Raw genomic sequence first — 19,992 nt, 5'->3', positions numbered from 1 at the left:
TCAGTCAATTCCCAAGTGCAAAAATCCATTTTAGTAAGCTAGCAAAGCAAAAAGCTTTATTGAAAGTCATAAAAGGCTTCTATGTGTTGGTCATTTTCCATCTTTAAAGAGCATAGACTTCTCTATGGTCCACTGAACGCAAACTGAAAAATGAACTTTGCTCACTGAAACAAAACATCACCAAGTACGAAGAAAAATTCTACCAAGAACTCTCTATTCAGCAGCAGTCCGGTCTAAGGTTATTTAGCACAAACTGCCTTCTGTTGTCACAGGATTATGAGTATTTCAGCATGAAAAAATTAATTTAAGGTGAGAAAGAATCATCACAACCATCATAATCAATTCATGCTTACCACAGACTACATATTTTCAAATGAAATTAGGAGTCTACTTTCCTCGCCCCACCCCCCCCCCCCCCCCCCCCCCCCCCCCCCCCCCGAAAATGGTGAGGTAATGAGAAGATTTTAATTTTCAAGTAAATAACATCCGTGTGAAAATACAGTGCTTTTGCTTTCCTCCTTCCTCCCTTCTCCCTGTTCTAGCATTCAGGGATGGAAGCAAAGACAAGTATAAATCACTATATGCCATCAAGGCAAAATTGTCCCTGAGAGTCTGGCATCATGCCCAGGATTTTACTCACTCCATGACAAGTGGTGTTCTCTTCCGCTAGGATTTATCCAGCCTCATCAATAAATACCTCGAGCATGGTCATTTGATGGACATGATGAGATTAGATTCCAAAACATTTAGGGCCGTATACAGTATTTCACTATTGCAAAGAAAAGGGCAAACAATCTGAAGCAGGAATGATTTCTTTTTCTGACATTAAATGTCTGAACAGATTTTGGTACAATCCTTGTTGGCCAGGCACAATGTGAGGGCTTTTTCCAATTCACTTGGTGCTCTTTTTCTGTACCTACTACTATGAGCCATTTTCCCCTCTGTGTTTGCTTTGCAGTCATCACCGCTTTTCTCACTTACGTGTGATGAAGAAGAGAAGAGAAGTTGTAGATGCCCCACCCCTGGAAGTGTTCAAGGCCAGGTTGGATGGGGCTTTGGGCAACCTGGTGTAGTGGAGGGTGTCCCTGCCCATGGCAGGGGGGTTGGAACTGGATGATCTTGGAGGTCCCTTCCAACCCAAACCATTCTGTGATTCTACGAGAGAGAATGTGTTCTCATCTATGTCTTAGGAAGCCAGATCTGGATTTGTTTACAAGCTTTCGGTTCTTGCTTTCCTAATTCAGACCACGGGATCTAAAATAACAGGTTTTAATGTGGCAAGTAAATACCACAGTCTCAAAGCCCACAGCCAGTCTCGCTTGCTCTCTAGTCCCACTAAAACGTATTTACTGACAGCAGAACCACATAATTACTTACATACAGTGTGGGGGTCCAGGAGGTAAGATGGAGAGAAGACACAGAGACACGACAGGAGCAGTCGAACAGCAGAAGAAACACAACACGTTGTCTGAGTGAGACTCAACTGACCAACTGAGATCAAGCTGAACACTTCCAGTTTTGCTGAAGCAGTGCAAGCTTCAGAGTATTTATCAGAGAATTGGGAACTACTGAACATCATGTTTCAGCACAGCTGAAAACAAAGGAGTATGTCTGGGATCAAAGAACGTAGGCCAGACTTATCAAACTGCCATTACATGCTGGAGAGCAACAGTTCTTTAGGGTGGCTTCCAGATCACATCCAAGGTCAACCAAACACAAGCATCAGAGCAAAGCTTTTGGATAAGATGCTTAATAAGATTCTAGGCTGCCCAAAGAGAAAAACCAAATCAGAGAAGAGTTGTTAACTTTCTATGCTGTGCTAGTGACAGCACTATGGAAAAATTTATCTACCCTCAATGTCCATCCTTCACAGATGATGGTGATGAGTATATTCAGGAGAAAAAAGCCACAAGAACTACCATCAGGAAATGGTGAAAACACAGAAAAACTTATGGTTTTATAATAAGGACAATTAAGCCATGACTCAAGCATAATCTGTCAGAATTTACATGGAATTAGGAAAGACATTTTCATTCTTAGTGTAAATTTATATAGAATGCATAGAGGAATTAAAAAATCCTGTATCTTTTTTTCAGGTTACATGATTCTTAAGCAGCTTTAAATTAGAATTGAGGTTGTCCTGATGAATATGCTATACATATCTTCCCTTTTCTCGATAGAGGAATTACTGCATGAATTTACATGACCAGTGGAAAGCAAGACTAGAGGCTCGAAATCACCACCTCCCACTTCACAACACGGTCTGATCTATGGAGTTTGCCTCCAAATTTGAGTTTGAGCTCACCTCTGGGTCCTGCTATGGTGCCGTTCATTTGGTCTCTCCCTAGTCCCACAGGGTCAGACATACTTTCAAGAGGTCACAGGCCACTTTATTTTAAGCAGTTCAACGAAAAAGGAATCATTTTCAGCTCCCTATGGATTTTCATGCTTTCAAAAGGTCAAAGGCTCTGCTGAGCCCGGTTTGCCTTCTGGGCTGGAACAGTAAAGGCACACCAGTTTCTATAGCCAGAGGCACACAGAGCAACGTGGTTATCACCGTATTTAGCTGCGTTCAGCTCTGTCTATATATGCAGATGCATCGATCAGAGGCAATTTTCAACACTCTCCCAACCAAAGCTTAGAACAGTCACCCACGAGAGGCCAGCGAAAGGCCTCACCTTTCACGTTTCAAAAGTGGAACAGCCTCCTTTCGTGCACAGGCTGTCAAACGGACCTGCTACCCATCCCCCAGTGAGACAGGAGGGAAGGTGTGAGGAAGAGGAAGAGGCACTCCTCCTACACACACAGCTGCTGCTGTGTCTGCAGGCAGAGACAAGGGAGAAGCCTCCAGACTGGCGCCTGTGTCAGCACAAGCGTGAACTTTTGTTAGAGACAGGGAATGACAGAGACAAGTCCTGCCTCTGACAGTGACACAGCCTCTCGTGGTGTGAGTTGCTACGAGCATCACCCAGAACCATCCACAACGCTGGTCCCTCACACGATGTCAGAAGTGGGTCCTAGCAAAGGTGGAACCGTGCTCTTCCTAAGTGCTGCTTCAAAGTTCGACAGAGGCTTTTTAAAAAAAAGCTAAGACATACTGAAGGACCAGTGATTCAAAAACCCTTCTCTGAAAATTATTATTTTCTTAACAAAAGCAAAAATTTATAAGTTGTAATAAGTTATAATCCAATGAAGGCTTTCTTTGTGTTTTATTGAAGGGCAGCAGCAGGCACATAGGCTGGGAGCCACGTTGGTTCAGGTCTGGATGGTGGAGGGGGACAATGAGCTACAAAATCTCTGACTGTTTTAAACACACTCCTTTAGATTCATACCAGAGCCCAACAACGTTACCTGCCTACCATAGAAAAGGACTTGAGTAACCAAGATGAATAGAGCAGAGAAGCACACGAGCAGCAGCTTGAACACCGGCTGTGATCTCTCTTCCTCTGAAAGGGGGATCAATATCTCTGTGGTATCCTTTTGCAATGCAGTACTGAGATGTGAAAGCAAAGGTAAACATTGCCAAAAGGAGCTGTCAGCCAGCACTGAACGTATTTCAAGAGATATTTGTCAGAAATATTTCCATAGTTGGATCAGCACTTACTCCTCTCAAATACTGCATTACATTTTCCCCAGATTAGCTCCTGCTCTTTAAACTTTGGAAATGCTGTCCCTCATACAGACATATCCCCTGTAAGGTGACTGCTATGTACCTGCTCAAAACTTAGCCAAATTAGACCTTCTGACTTCAGCATATATATTTTTCCTCCTCTTTCACTCCATAAGACTTCAGTAGAGAAAGATCATCTGAAAGACTCAAACACACTCTCATATTTCATGGCCCCCAAAAGGCTAAAACATTCAACTTTGCTTCTTCCTTTCCCCCTACGGACTGTCCAACACCTACCTGCAACAGCCTGATGCTTCAAAAGGAAAACAAAGTACCAGCAGTGCTGGTTTCATCATGGGGACAATGAAAATTGGAGACAAAACAGATTTGGACATTAATATTTACATCCAATGTAAAAAAAAAAAAAAGAGGCTGAAACTAGAATGTAATTTTTAAGTGTATTGTAAAATGCGTTAAACATTTAATTTGAGTAAGTCAAAGATACTGCTGGGGTTCAAACTGCTATAAATAAGAACTTATTTATGTCAGGATGAAAGCATCACAGCCCTGAGACGGATAAAAATTATATAATTGTCAAATGAGAAGTAGGATGCAGTGAAAACGTTAAACAAGATAAGAGCTGTAAAAAAGTCAGCAACTTGATTCACAGCTAAAACTTGGTTCAGGTTGAATAAGGGAAGACTCAATCATGGTTAAGGACTGATAGAAATTAGGATATAAGTTGTTTGGCTTAAAGGAGACTAATCAGCTTCTTGCTGGTAGAAACCAGTGCAACATCAGGAGTACACCACAGCTGCGCATCCAGCCCAGGTAGCCACATGCAGATGCCAACTTTTACCTACTGTTCTCCCTGCTTTGTCTTACTGCAGTGGATTTCATGGAAAACTCAAGATGAAAATACAGTTACCACTCCGTTACTATGATTATTCAGTATTTGCACAAGCAAATGTTTAGTTTGCTTCTCAGACTCAGGAGGCACCTGAGGCGTTTCATAGGAGTGGGAAGCTGGAAATCCTCTGTTTCCTTCCTTTTATTGCAAGGATAGCAGTGGCTTTCCTTGGGAGGAAGAGCAGAGGCAGCAGATTTCCTTGTTCTACAAGAAAAACAGTCCTTAACCGTTAAATGCCCCAAAATCTGTCACTACAGTGGCACGAATTGTACGTGTGTTTGAGGTCTTTGTTTGTCTTTGTTATGATTTAGCATCAGCAGCCAAAGGAGGTGAATAGGGACTGCTCATTCTCTTCCATGTTGTTTCATCTTCCAGTCTTTTATCTCAGCCAGCTACTCCTGAAGGGCATGGATGTGCCTTTTGTTCCGATTCAGACATTATCTTGGTGACCATAATGAGGAGAAGCTTTCTGTTTGTTTGCTTTTAAATACAAGTTTAGATTGTGAAACAATTATGCAACTAGATCTTTAAAAGTCTTTTGTGACCACATGCTCGGCACAGCATCTCATTTAAACAGGGATTCTTGTTTTAAAGCAACTCTAACAAACAGCAAGGCCACACAAGGATAACAGCACTGTAAGTGGTTTTCAATGGATAAAAATAATAATAATAATAATAATCATAATCATAAAATAACAAGCGAGTTCTGCTTTTGTGTGATGTTTTATATTTGAGGGTATGCAATAGAACTAAAACATTTTAAAATGCCCACATGGAAAGGATTCACCATGCTTCAAAGGGTAATAGCAGGAGATTAAGCACATTTATTGCTAACCGGAAAAACATTTCGACATACCAGAGGAAGATAATCATATGCAAAAGATGATTGCTTCAGTTTATATTAGAAACTACCTAAATATAAATTTTACAAGCAACAGACAATAGCAAGCTAGTGGAAGGGGAAGAATCCCAAACCCCCAAACTCTCCATCAGTGCAAGTTTATCAAGAAAGGGGAGCCACGCACCTCTGGAAAGCTTATCCAGCGGGAGATGAGCGTCTTGCTCCTGCCATTGCCACACTTGGTGCATGGGGCTAACGGTATTGACACCACTGTGAGAGAGACTGTAAAGAAACTGCACCAGGAGCCATCACAGGAGGGTAACAGTTTTGAAAAGAGTGGGTGTGCTGCTTTGGCCAGGTGCTCTGCTTAGAGCAGAAGGTCTGAATGGATAAGCTCACTATGAGCATCTAGACATCGATGTACATCGTGCATGTGCAAAACTTTACAGGTATACATCACTAAAGTGTCTCAACCGAGCAAAATACGCCTGCCTTAGTGTCCCACAGACCATCACAGGTGCTTAAAGTTATAGCAAAAGGTTAGAACAACACTGCAGCCCCAAGACGGTCCAGCTCCCTCGCCTAAGGCTTAGGTGGAACAGAACTTGCTAAGATTGCCTTAAGGAGATCACCTGCTGCACCAGCTTCCCAACATCTGCCAAAAATGCAACGTACTGAAGAGATGTTAATGAATATAAACTGAAAGAGGGCAGATTTGGATTAGATATAAGGAAAAAAATTTTCACTGTGAGGGTGGTGAAGCACTGGAACAGGTTGCCCAGAGTAGTTGTGGATGCCCCATCCCTGGAAGTGTTCAAAGCCAGGTCGGATGGGGCTTTGAGCAACCTGGTCTCATGGAGGGTGTCCCTGCCCACGGCAGGGGGGTGGTTGGAAGTAGATGATCTTTGAGGTCCCTTCCAACCCAAACCATTCTATGATTCTAATATTTCTTGCTGCTTACTGGAAGTCTTCCCCTAACTGGGGAATTTCCAACATCATGTTCTTAATAGAGAAATATCATTGATAAGCGTAGGCTCTTCGTGGTTATTGTACAAGAAGGAAAGAGATTTTGTTCCATAAGGCTGTAGACAAACTCATTTATGCATTGTCCAACATTTCTCAAAAGTGAAATCCAAAGGTGGCCTTAGTTTGCTTTGAAGTAGAGACTGCCTCTTCAGCCAGAAGGAACGAAGAGCTGCTGAGACACATGGACCCTCGTGCTTTAGGAGTTAGAAAATACGGGAAAAATAGGAATTGTCCCGGAGGGGAACAGCCAGTTAAAACTTTGACGAACATACAAAACATTCTTCCCTTCTGGCAATTCTGCCCCTTGGCAAGCAGCATATCCATTCTTTTATTTCTAAGGGAATTATGAAAAGTTGTTGTGGTTTTTTCTAGTTTCCACAAAAGCAAGGAGTATTGCTTTTGGAGTCAATGATTTTTGTAGATGTCAGCAAAGCCCAATGTCCCAACAATTGTTTGTCAATAGCATGCATTAAATTAATGGATGGATTTAGGTGACTTAGTCAAGTAAACTCCAGCGAAGTCAATGGGAAACTTGCCTGACTAAAAACCCAAAAAATGTGGTATAATACAAACTCTACATAAAGGAATCTAAAGATCATACGTAAAATCATTTATGGTATTTCTAGATGGAGATGTGCCTTTCCTGACATCATTAAAAGGATTCTGACGAACTTATGAAGTCTAACATCCCACAGACTTACAGAAGGATACAGATACTTGTACCAAAAAGGCAATACAAAAAGTACTTGCCATTTTGGAAGTTTCCACTGTTTTTACAGGACTGTGTTACTTTTGCAGGGGCAGAACTTAGACTACGAGGAAAACAGCAGTATTTCAAATCTCTTATTTGGCCTACTTCCACATTTTTCCTACCTTTCCCAAACAGCAAAAGAAGAAAAAAAAAAAAAAGTAGATATTAAAAACAAGAAGGCATCTTACAGTGAACTTAAGGTTTGATAAACAAAAATAGATTCATAGATTCATAGATTCATAGATTTCTAGGTTGGAAAAGACCTTAGAGATCATCGAGTCCAACCATCCCTAATCCCCATTAAACCATATCCTCAAGTAGCTCATCCACCCTATTCTTAAACACATCCAGGGATGGGGACTCAACCACTTCCCTGGGCAGCTTATTCCAGTGGCTGACAACCCTTTCAGAGAAGAAATACTTCCTAACATCCAACCTGAATCTCCCCTGACTAAGCTTATGCCCATTTCCTCTTGTTCTATCTCCCATCACTAATGTAAAGAGCCCTTCCCCTACCTCCCCACCATCTTTTCTCAAGTATTTATAGGCCGTAATCAGGTCTCCCCTCAGCCTCCTCTTCTCCAGGCTAAACAGCCCCAACTCCCTCAGCCGCTCCTCATAAGTTTTATTTTCCAGCCCCTTGACCAGTTTAGTTGCCCTTCTTTGGACTCGCTCCAGGAGCTCAATATCTCTCTTAAAGCGAGGGGCCCAAAACTGGACACAATATTCCAGGTGCGGCCTCACCAGTGCCGAGTACAGGGGCAGGATCACTTCCCTGCTCCTGCTGGTCACACTGTTCTTGATACATGCCAGTATCCCATTGGCCTTTTTGGCCACCTGGGCACACTGCTGGCTCATATCAAGCCGGTAGTCAACCAACACCCCCAGGTCCTTTTCCGCCAGGCAGCTCTCCAGCCACTCCTCCCCGAGCCTATAGCGATGCTTGGGGTTTTTATACCCCAAGTGAAGGACTCTGCACTTGGCCTTATTAAAGCTCATGCCATTGGCCTCAGCCCAACGATCCAGTCTGTTCAAATCCCTCTGAAGGGCCTCCCTACCCTCGAGCAGATCGACACAGCCTCCCAGCTTGGTGTCGTCCGCAAATTTACTGAGGGTACATTCAATCCCCTCATCCAGGTCATTGATAAAGATGTTAAACAGAACTGGACCCAGCACTGAGCCCTGGGGAACCCCACTGGTGACCGGCCTCCAGCCGGATTTAGCCCCATTTACCACCACTCTTTGGGCCCGGCCATCCAGCCAGTTTTTAACCCAAAGGAGGGTGTGCCTATCCAGGCCAGCAGTTACCAGTTTCTCCACCAGAACACTATGAGAAACTGTATCAAAGGCTTTACTGAGGTCCAGGAAAACTACATCCACAGCCCTTCCCTCGTCAACAGTTACTATCTGGAAAAAAAATCTAAATAGTTACTATTACTAAAATCTAATAGTTACTATCTGGAAAAAAAATCTAAAATGCATTTGATGAGACAGATTTCGAAAGCTTACGCATAAAGAAAGGGAAAACGGTAATCAATGCTGAGTAAAGAAATGGGATACACAGCTTAATGTTTGCACTAAACCAATAACCCTGCTGTCAATCAGAACCAAAATATATAGTTAAAATTTCAAAATCACTTAGGAAGAAACACACAACCTACATATTTCGAGTTGTTATTTCCATGGACTCGGACTCGTTTGTGTAACAATTCTGTTTTTTCCAGAACTGACACAGTCCTACTGCAAATGAACAGAAACATCTATTTTTTTACCAACCTCACTGCTGTTTGTACAAAAGTCCTTCCTCCGCAGCTCCTCCGAACCGGGACAGCCCTTCCTGAAGAGCTGAATTTTGCCTCAAAGGCACATGTTTCACTTTCAAATCCTATCTGGAACCTACTTTTTCCCCTTGGTCTGTATCTCTTAACCCTCTTCTCTTTACTACATTATATACTGCATAATGTAAATGCACTTGATATCATTAAAGCATTATATATAGAATTCATTAGGTAATTCTGAAAGCCTATTATGCCACTTTTCAGTATCTCCCTGATTCAGTGAAGCACTGTGTTACATTTTAATATGAGACATTAACGGAGATGAATCTCTAGCGCTACTTGTGTTAAAGCTACCCAACACTTTCCATTATTAAAATATCGTTTTCAGCTCCTTTTAATTATGATTTTACCAGTTAATACTACAGTTTTCCAGCTTGGTTACTGTCTCAGGCTGAATATTTGTGTGCTATTTCAGACAAAACAATTTAACAGTATCCATGGATTTATCCCAGTTAAAAAAAAAAAGAAGTTTCAACAACTGTTTTCTTTAGTGATCACATTATTTGCAACAAGGTCATATCAACTGCCAAATGAATGACCTTTGTGTCAAGGCTGCCCCTTTTGCCTTGCCTACCCACCCCAGTTTGGCCAGATTGGCTTTTAAAAACCTCCATCTGAGGATGCTCCAGAGACTTGCTAAGACTTAACACCCAAACTGTCATTACAAACACTAATTAGTCATCTTACAGCTTCTGCAGGCCAGAATGCATGTGCCACATCCACAGAGCTGAGCAAGGGCTACAGAGGCTTTCAAGGACCTGTGTAATAACTGTTCTCAGTTGATCTGAACCAAGCTGAAGTAAAGCAACTGAACTGTGAGTTGGGGCTGCTTGCTCAATATTTCTATCGTTGGCACCCAGATACCATCAGGAGCCACACTACTCATCTCAAAGGCAAAAGGGCTAAGGTGAAACGAGACTGAGAGACCAACGTGTTGAGAATGGAGTTGGAAAATAAGAAAGAAGCAGCTGGAAGGAGCACTGGGATTGCTTAGCTACAGAGACCAAGTGTAGGAGCAGAAAGGAATTTAAGACTAGAATTAACAAGAGAAGTGGTCAGGGAGGCGAAGCTGAGTGAAGATAGCACTGGGATCAAATGAGAAAAGAGGTAACATATGAAATCATTATGGAGGGGAGACTGCAGTTAGGAGGAAAGGGGGAAAGGACTTTTGGAAGTGGGAATGGAAGGAGAAACATTATTTGGCAAAGCGAAGATAATGAATTTTAAAAAGCAACCAAAAAAATGGAGACACTTAGACAGGAGAGATCTCAGAGCAGCTCAATAAATGGCAAACAACAACCAGCACAGACTAGGTGAGGACACTGGGACCACTGGTATAAAGAGAAGCAGAAGGCTATGACTCAACAGCAAGCCCTGCGCAGGACACAAAACTGCTCATGAAATGGAAGACAGGCAAAGAAACTTGAAGTACGGACTCCAAGTCCAGTGAAGAACAAGAAAACAAATGGCAGAACTAAGGAAGAGCTATAGCTCAGACAAATATAGCTCAGATGGGGGAAGGTTCAGAAGAGGGCATTATTGGAAGAAAGAGCCAGAAAAAGACCTTTTCCAAAGATACAGAAGAGTCCTTCCAGAGCCTGGAATAGAACCTGTCATTCCTCTGTTGTGGGCAAACACCTCTGAATCCCTCTGCTAAACTTTCCCAACCCTATCTTCACCTGTCCCCACAGAGAACCACATTTTACCACTGCTGATTACCCTGACAACTCAAGTGGCCAAGGTTTGCCCAGGGAACTCATCAGTTTTGGTCCTGCTAGTAACACACAGGTGTTAATCTCTGCTCTACCAGTTCTGTCTTCTCAAAGCCTAAGAAACAACACCATGTTAAAAGAAAGATACAAAGGCTGCAAATTTAAGCATCAAAAGTTAAGAACTCCCTCGAATTAACTGAATGCACATGAGCAAATTGTGGTGATGCAGTCCTACGTGCTTCTCTTTGGAAACTGAATTCTGCCCCCACCAGTGCAAAGAAGTGAGGTCTCTGTCCTACTTTTTACCCTTCTTCTTCAGCCAGTGACCACTGGTTTGGAATCGATTGCTGCCAATTTTATTCTTTTCTCAACAGTCTTTCCTACAGCATTCCTTGGAATGGTCTTTGTGATGTAAGGCACTGACTAATTGCCTTCACTGTGAAAGCGGTAATGAACTCACTTTACAGACAGGAAAATTGAGACAGCAATTTACCCAAGGCCACACAGTTTGCCACTGCCAGAACCAGCAGACAAGCTTGAATGTCTTTCTCCCAAACCCAAAGCTTATTCTTCCACCCTGTGCTTCACTACTGCCGGAGATGCCAAGTATCACCCTCTCCCTGCCAGAGTCAGGGCTTCTGAGAACTTTGGGAAAATGTTGAGCTTAAATTCCTTCATATTCAACTTCCTTAGCATCACACAGGGCAGTGATTTGCAATCTCTCTGGAGGAAGCCCTCGAGGATTTTTTGGAACGATCCCCTTCCTTCTTCTTCTCATCCTGATCCCAGTCTCCTTCCAGCCTCCTCAGCGCCTCTCTTCCAGCATCTGTCACTTACTCCTCACTTTTCAAATTCTGTGACTTCCCCCAGCTGTAGCAGTGTTGGCAGGAGGCCCAAGCTAATAAACCTATTAGAGCTTATTAGCTTGGTATCCAGTCTATCCCGCCTCACACCTCACTCCTAATGTCACCATATCTCGTTACTATATTCACTTACGCGTGGGGAACTGTCACCCAGGAGGACGATAGCAATGGCACAAGAGAACCAAAAGCTTTTGTGCAGTATTCTTCCTCACCCAGAAAAGCCATCCTTTCTTTTCCTGACCCCCTCGCCCCCTCTTTGCTCTCCAGCACTTTCCGACTCTGAACAAGAAAAATTGGGAGACTGCTCAATATGCTGACTCCAGAATTCTCTGATATAAAAAAATGCTGAAGTTTGTTATGCCAGTATCTAGAAATGTTTTATATATATATATACACACATATATCTCAACATCCACACCTATTGTGTCAGTCTGCTGGAAGTGCAAAAAGATTAAAACCCGTTTCTTCTTTTTTTGTACAGGAATCACGGGCCCAACTGGACACTACCTTAATCACCAGTCAACAAAGCAGCCATACCTTCCCAAAAGGCAATTCCCCCCTTCTGTAGGCAGGCACTCCCCCAAGCACCAGCTGGCACAAGCGCTGGCAAGCAAGCAGAGAGCCCATCTTTCCTTTCACAGGGTCCTATTTCAGGTTTAACAAATGAGTCTGAAGGTGACATCGCATTATAAGCTCGCATATAAACACGAGATCTTTTTTTACATTTAGCTAGTGTACAACAGGATTTCCTTCCTATAACAAGGACGAGGGAGGGAAAGCAGAGCTATCAAAACAACACAAGGAACCTTCTCCTGCTCTTTATCCAGCGCATAAACACCCGACTGAGTCGCCTTCCACAGGACGTGCTTTTAAACCTTGGTCTTAACCTCATTACGTTATCGCCATGCTGTGACATTGGCCAGGCTCGTGCCACTTGCAATTGCCAGTAAAGTGACAGAAGCATTTTCCTCTCAGCTTCCTATCTTAGGCAGTCCATAGTTTTATTCCTAAACGTACGTTATCTCTGGTCTAATGCAGAATTGCAGGGATAACGAGCAGAAAGCCTCCATATCAGTTACAGCCTCTCGTGCAACCTAACTTTAATTCCCCTCAAACTAGCTCCAGTTTTCCTGATGGCATCAAGAGAATACGGATCTGTTCTCTGCACAGGCTCATGCATGAGCTTTCTTTAGTCGTAAATTTAAGCAAAGCCTCAGCAGAGTTCATTAATACCAACAAAATTTTGCACCCAGTACAACTCCCCTCCATTTGCCTGAGTTTAACAGTTTTCCGGTGAACACACTGCAGAAATAAACCATAAAAACTGCTGAAACCAATTTCAAGCATTTATTATTACTACATCATATCGTTCTGGCATTTTTCTTAAAGCCAGTGACAAAGACACTGCAGTGACCATAAAAACATGAGATCTGGGTTTTACTACAAACGTGCATTTGAAAAATGAAAGTGTTTCGCAGTCCAAGTTGCCCTCCCTAGACTTGAGAGAAACGGCTTGAGGATTTATAGGAATTATTATTGTAGGAAGTCAGATTGCAGAGAACCCGTCAGGACATCCGTGTGGTATTTGGCCTAAGCTTGTAATACACAACAGCTAATCACAACTCCTCACGAACACGAGAGGGAAGGAATTATTTATAGCCCTCTCCTGCACGTAGTTCCAATGTTCACACTTATTACTGTGGCATCACATCAAATACGTCTTGTGCCTACAGACAGGGTTTATTAAAATGCAGATAGGACTATGGGTTACTGGTTTTTACAGGCAAATGGGGCATGTGTCTCTTCAAGGCTTCTGTGGAAAGCATACAGCAATCAGTTTTCCCTATGCAACCAACAGCTGATCACATCTGTGAAATTCATACAGAGCGATTATTTATCAAAACATTATTTAGCCATCATTTTTCTACTTTACAGAGAGAAGGAAAGAAGCCACTCATACGATTAGAATTCCTTTTTCTTCTCCCACCACCCTCTACTCTGTTAACTTATTAAAAAACAACTGATTGAATTTGTACCTCAGCTCCCAAAGCAAACATTATTTGAAACGAATCAAGAGTTCTTAACCAAGTGAAAGTTTCTTCCGGGCAGCTAGGAAGATTCTGTATATATTTGGTCAAGCTCACGCCGCTGCACCGTACGAACATCTGGACATGCTACTAACCTACGTGCACACACTGCAGACACATGCTCCTTTCCTGTTTCAGATTATAGCTTTTGGAGCTTTAGACTTCGTGGCTACAAAATAAATCTGATTGCAAAATACATGCTTACAGGTGAGGGGAATAAAAAAAAAAAGAAAAAGAAAACTGAGTGAGTATATGAGCTTTTATAGGAACATATTATTAACTCCAGCTTCTTTCTAGTCACTTCCACGTACAGTTTGGCTCTTTGAGAGTCAGGTCCCACTCTCGTGCAGTTCCTGCCATCTGGAACAGCTTTCATTTAACTCTGAGTTTCATCTATCCTTTCATCGCATTCCAAAACACAACTAACACATTTTTTCACCCTTCTCTCACCCAATTGCCTCCACTTCCCCTCCCTATTGCTCAGTACTTTACTCACTGATCACAACATAAAACTCTTCACCGCTCTTTGAAAAGCTTCAGAATGCAGCATATGACATACACTCAAAAAGTTGGTTTCCCAACAGCAGTAAATACATGCCAAGACATGTGTGTATCACCCTAGGGGGAAAAAAAAAAAAAAAAAACAAAAACCAAAACCACACACCACCAAAAAAACATAAAACCCAACAACCAAAACCACAAAGAGGAACTAACAGGAGATCACAGGACCAAAGCCTACTGAGCAGACAGAGCTCCAGGGTTTGATCTATAGCATAGAAAAGAGTCTTAATTCCACTGGTGCATGCTCCTCCTGGGATACTCAGTATCCCATTTTGCATTTTTAATTACTTTTTCCATCAAGACCCAAAGAACAAAGTGTAGTCAAGCAGACTCCCCATTTTACTTTTTCTCCTTACTTCCATGAAACAGCTATTTAGATAAATTAAAGATGCCTCCTCATCCTCAAGGCTACAACGTTTCTAAACCTTCCTGAGATGATAATCCTTGCTTGGCTGGGGTTTTTTAAATCTTACTTACAAAAAACATGAGTGTTTTGATAGACTGACCAAATGATGCAAAAGATATCTCGGAAAACAGATGCAGAATAGCAACTCAACTCACAAGGTGCCAGTATTTTCTGACAGTAGAATAGTTTCAATATATCTCATTCAATCATGAATATACCCCCAAGCTCCTATTAGCCAGCAGCCTCCTCACTGAAATAAGGCAAATATCCACACCCAATTAAACTCGAGACAAATTAAGAGTCCTCTAACCTTCAACTCTGCTTTGTTTTCTTCTTTCAACCTTGCAAGTCAGAACATGCAATCAACAACACACCGTCTTTTATAGGCAGAGGATCAACTGAATCTGCTTTTTAAAAATAAACTATATTTAAACTATATAAACACATTTTTCAAAGGTGCTATACTGGACTGTTTTAAAGACATACACCACAACTCATCATTGTTAAACACTAAGTCAAGCCAACAAAGAGCAGCAAAAGAGAAACAAGGCCAACTAACATTCTGCAAATATAGGGAATAGCTCAAAGTTAACAGTCACTTATCTCCCCCTGTTCCTATTTTTAAACTTCTTTAAGGAGTTATAGTGAAGAAGCACGACACTACAATATTTTATGGGGATTTCTGAGTTGGTTTGGGTTTTTTGTTGTTGTTGTTGGGGTTTTTTTTGGTTGGTTGGTTTTGGTTTTAAAAAACCAAACACACAGAGGTACTGTTCCAGCAAAGTCCTGAAGCTTGCAATTCATTTTATACAACTTCGAGAGATATTTAATCAAATTACTGACTTCCAAGAACAGCATGGATCGTTTTAATTACAATGTCCATCAGCCATCCCAATTATCCCTACTTTGGAAGTATGGCTTTTGTTTGCCTGTTGCTCTAAAATTTCTTACGTCTCAGTAAATTTTAGTTTTAATCGGGAAATAGCATCCCAACTCTTAAACGCTGGGAGCAAATTTTCATCCTGATCCAAGCAGACAAGTGGGAGGTTTGTACATATATCTGAGAGGAAGAAAAATGTTTTCTGCTAATGCGGTGAATTGCATTCCAGAGCTGTTTTGTGTTTTGTACCAACATTAGCATCAGTGGGGACAGAGGAAAAGCCATATTCCCCCAACAAGAGGGAAGGAACAAACCAAAACCAGCAACAACAACAAAAAACCCAAAACCCAAACCCACAAACATTGTTCAGCCAAACACACATGTCCGTGAAACGCAAGCGTTGATGTACTCCCCAGAAATCAGTCATCAAGCTGTGCTCCTGTGTATCCCTGAGAGAAGGACAGTCTCAATTTCACACCAAAAACCAGCCTATAATCCATTTTTAAAAGATTTCTTCCAAAAATACCTGGAGTTTAAAACTTACCAAGCACTTTTGCGGCATGCAGAAATTTGTTAACCTAAACATCATATACAAGCAGAGGATGTATAGCACACAAAAACAATTTTTACTTTATTATGTTCTCATCTTTGGTGGATAGATGTTCCCTAGCTTCAACAGTCTCTCTTAGTCACTTCGTAAAAGAATTTTCAAAATAGTAAGACTAAACACCATCAAGGACTTACCAGATTGGAATTGGTGGCATTGGAATCGTCTTCTGGAAAGGGGATATAGATAGCTAAGGCCACACAATTGGCAAAAATAGTCAGTAAAATAATTATTTCAAATGGTCTGAGGAATGGAGTTAAGGAAAATTGTTCCAAAATGTGCACACACAAATAAAAAAAATAAAAAGATTTATAAGAATTCTGTTTAAATAAAACATTCCAAGCCCCTTATATTCTGAAAAGAAACACATGCCTTTTTAAGTGCTTTTAGGAGCTTCCAGCCAAGAATCTTCCTAATATGTCAAAAGCAGTGTAGGCCAGTCGCGTGCCAGAGTAAACACGGATTTCTTAAAAGTTTTTTCTTCTTTTATTTATTTAGATTGCATTTTCCCTCATTTTCTTCAAGTGTAGCTGGACTATTTTTAATAGCAGAAGCCTGTTCTAGAAGGACTGTCATCTTTCCTCTTATGATTAGTTTCTCTCAGTCTTTTCCATCTGTATTTATAAACCCTGGAATAATTTTAATGTAAGTTTGTGAAGGTTTTGTGGTCGTTGTTTTTTTTTTTTTCCCCCCTTTTCTCAGTCCCTCTCTCATATCTCAAAATGCAAGGGCCCAAGAAATACATGTATACATTCAGTTAGAAGATGTTTAAATAATCACAAAGTTTAAGGCAAAAAAAAGTGTATTTGTCTAAGATTTGCTTATACTGCATGCTGTCACATATACTTGTTGTGCTTAAAAAATATTTAGGAAAGTATTTCTTTTTCTTTCTTTTTTATTTGCATTTCTTTTGACAGCATAGGGAAAACAAACGCGCCTACACAGTGTACTGAGACACCAGGAAGCTGAGAGTTCCTTGTCACAGAGAAACCAGCACCAATTCAGGGGCATTTCAGCCTGGCATCAACTTTGTAAGGGTCAAAAAAAAAACCCCCAACAAATATCTGGGATGTACAACAAACAAATCCTGAGCAACCTTGATGCCCCACTGACTGTGCATTGGAATCAAAGGGCATTTTTCTACTGACTGATTTACTGGCACTGTACTTAGAATCATGGAATGGTTCAGGTTGGAAGGGATCTCAAAGATCATCCAGTTCCAACCTCCCTGCCATGGGCAAGGAAACCCTCCACTACACCAGGTTGCTCAAAGCCCCATCCAACCTGGCCTTGAACACTTCCAGGGATGGGGCAGCCACAACTTCTCTGGGCAACCTGTTCCAGTGCCTCACCACCCTCAGAGGGAAGAATTTCTTCCTTAGATCTAATCTAAATCTCCCCTCTTTCGGTTTAAATCCATTGCCCCTTGTCCTGTCACTACAGGCCCTTGTAAAAAGTCCCTCCCCAGCTTTCCTGTAGGCCCCCTTTAAGTACTGGAAGGCTGCTAGAAGATCACCCTGGAGCCTTCTCTTCTCCAGACTGAACAGCCCCAACTCTCTGAGCAGAGGTGCTCCAGTCCTCGGATCATCTCTGCAGCCTCCTCTGAACTTGCTCCAGCAGCTCTGGAGTCCCCAACATCAGAAGGTGTCCTGAACACAGTATTCCAGGTGGGGTCTCAGGAGAGCAGAGGGGCAGAATCCCCTCCCTCAACCTGCTGCCCACACTGCTTTGGATGCAGCCCAGGATACTTCACCTGTTTCGGTGGACTCCTTCACCCTGGTTGCTGTGAAGCGTTTCCAAACTCAGACTGGAGACCAAACGTACAATCTGTCTGCATTTACTTGCCTGCAAGAACATCCGGGCGGCTAGCTTTGGGATAACTCCCCAGTAGTCTGCAGGGGAATGATGAGCAGGAGAGGACAGGGAGAATGCCACGTATTACCTGTGCCACTGAGTGCATCTGAGCATGAATTTATCTACCATGGGACTGGCTTTGCAGCGTTGCCAAATGTCAACACAGCATGAATGATTTTGGTCAGCAGACTGCTGTTCTCTGCAGGTTTTAGCAGGAAAGAACTGGAGATCGGGATGTGAACTGCAAGATAGACAGAAATCCCAGGCACCTGACCACTGTGTACGCTCGGATACACTCAGTATCACACATTTGGAAGAGTCAAAGAGTTCCAAATTCACCAGACTACCATAACCTATGAATAACTGGAGACATATGAAAATTAAAAGGAAGAAGAGCAGATGAGGATAGGTAGATTACATGTGAACTCAACGGGACTCCTCAGATACCTCAGGCTGTATATATAGTGTTTACTGCATAAAGACCTGAATTTCCATAGGCTTTCCTTTCCTTACTTGCTCTTTTCCTAGACTCTTTCTTTTTCACAGGATTATTATCTATTAACTTATCACTGTCCATGCAAAATTTTTTTACTTCTGTTCTCTTTTTGCGCTGTAAAAATCAAATGGTGTCAAATCTACAAACACACTGCACACATGGCAGAAAATTAAACACACAGCTAAATCATTGCAAAATAAGGTAATGACTTCATTTCACTTTTTCTTATATACAATTGCACCTTCTGGGTACGGAACACCACAGAAGTACCTTTTGATATTTGTTTAATATCTGCTGTGCTTAGACTTCAGTGGTTCCAAAAAAATTCAGCTCAGTTTTTCTCAGTAGTTTTTAGCAATTAGGAAAAGTCAGAGCACAAAATAAAATCAAACCTTATCACAACCCTTTGATATTGTTCTATGTCATTGAAGTGTTTCACATTTATAAACACTAGATGTCCGATGAGAGGTTCTGATGGGGAAAAAAAAAAATACTTCCATGAACTCACCTAAAACCAAACAAACCCCCAAAATGCAAGCATCAGCATCTTTGGATTGCTTTAATCGCATTGTTTGGTCCTCTCTTGATCTCAGCAGTGCCGTATCCTGTTTTAGAACACATCATTCCCATCATTCATTTCTGATCTTATTCATTCATCAAATGTCACTCTGTGTTCTTTCTCTAAAGACATGTGGTTACTGGGGTGCTGGCAAGTAAACCAATACTCAGCTTTGTCCCGTTAGTCGTCATCCATCATCTTATGCTTAAAGTATCACAGCTATGCCAGAAGGGATAAAAAGTAGCAAACTTAATCAGAGGGATTAAAAATTAGCATCTGAAGAAGAAAGGAATAGGCAGGCAGGTAGTTTAAGGACATCTAAGACTCGACAGAAGCATTTTTGACAAGTTTTTCATCTGAAAAATATGTCCATGTGAGCAAGACCTAATATACTGATTTTCTGTTTGCGTCTTTCTAAGATCCTGCCAGACCCCCAAAGGAACAATATCATCACATTGTCTTAAATGTCATAATTCCTTTTTTTTTAATCACATTAACTAGTGCCAATTTCTGTACTGCCTTCCCTTGACGTGCTTATCTACCCCTAACAACACGCTTTTTCTTTTGTGTTTACTGAGGAACCCCATTAGCTTGTGATTTCCTGACAATTACTGTTCAGGGTTAGTCTTGGTTCCTCTCTGGAGAGGCAAGGGAGGTATATTTTATTTAGGTTTGTGTTTCACACCAAATTCTCAAATTTCAGCTTGTGCTGATCAGCTTTTTCTCTGCTTCCAGGTAACCAGCATCTCTTACCATACATTAGTGAGCCGTGTTAGTTTAAGTAGAATTCCAACAGAATTAACAGACCTTAGCCCTGTTTCAGAGTCTTATCGTGTATGTTTGGCTTTTTTTTTTTCCTCCTCCTTTCGTCCCATTTTTTTCTCCATACTGCAGAAAGCGTGATGTCACTTATTTAACGAAAAAGCTTATGATTCAAAGTACCAGAGTCATTTAACTGGTGGCCCCTCTTTAAGTGCCTGGAAAAAGAGAA

The 19,992-nt window shown here is 41.7% G+C and overlaps 1 protein-coding gene across 2 annotated transcripts in view; it reads right to left on the bottom strand.

Annotated features, from left to right (window-relative positions):
* CACNA1C (calcium voltage-gated channel subunit alpha1 C) overlaps positions 1-19,992 on the bottom strand; it is a 493,329-nt gene that overhangs the window by 389,265 nt on the left and 84,072 nt on the right. For both annotated transcript variants that reach the window (XM_086610632.1, XM_086610633.1), the window contains exon 3: positions 16,230-16,333. In XM_086610632.1, the coding sequence (XP_086466758.1) occupies positions 16,230-16,333 (104 nt within the window). The remainder of the gene's footprint in view (positions 1-16,229; positions 16,334-19,992) is intronic.

The sequence above is a fragment of the Tauraco erythrolophus genome, chromosome 4 (genome assembly GCF_009769465.1).
Source record: "Tauraco erythrolophus isolate bTauEry1 chromosome 4, bTauEry1.pri, whole genome shotgun sequence".
NCBI lineage: Eukaryota > Metazoa > Chordata > Aves > Musophagiformes > Musophagidae > Tauraco > Tauraco erythrolophus.
The sequence above is the reverse complement of the archived record's forward strand: the minus strand, read 5'-3'. Positions and strand labels throughout refer to the sequence as shown.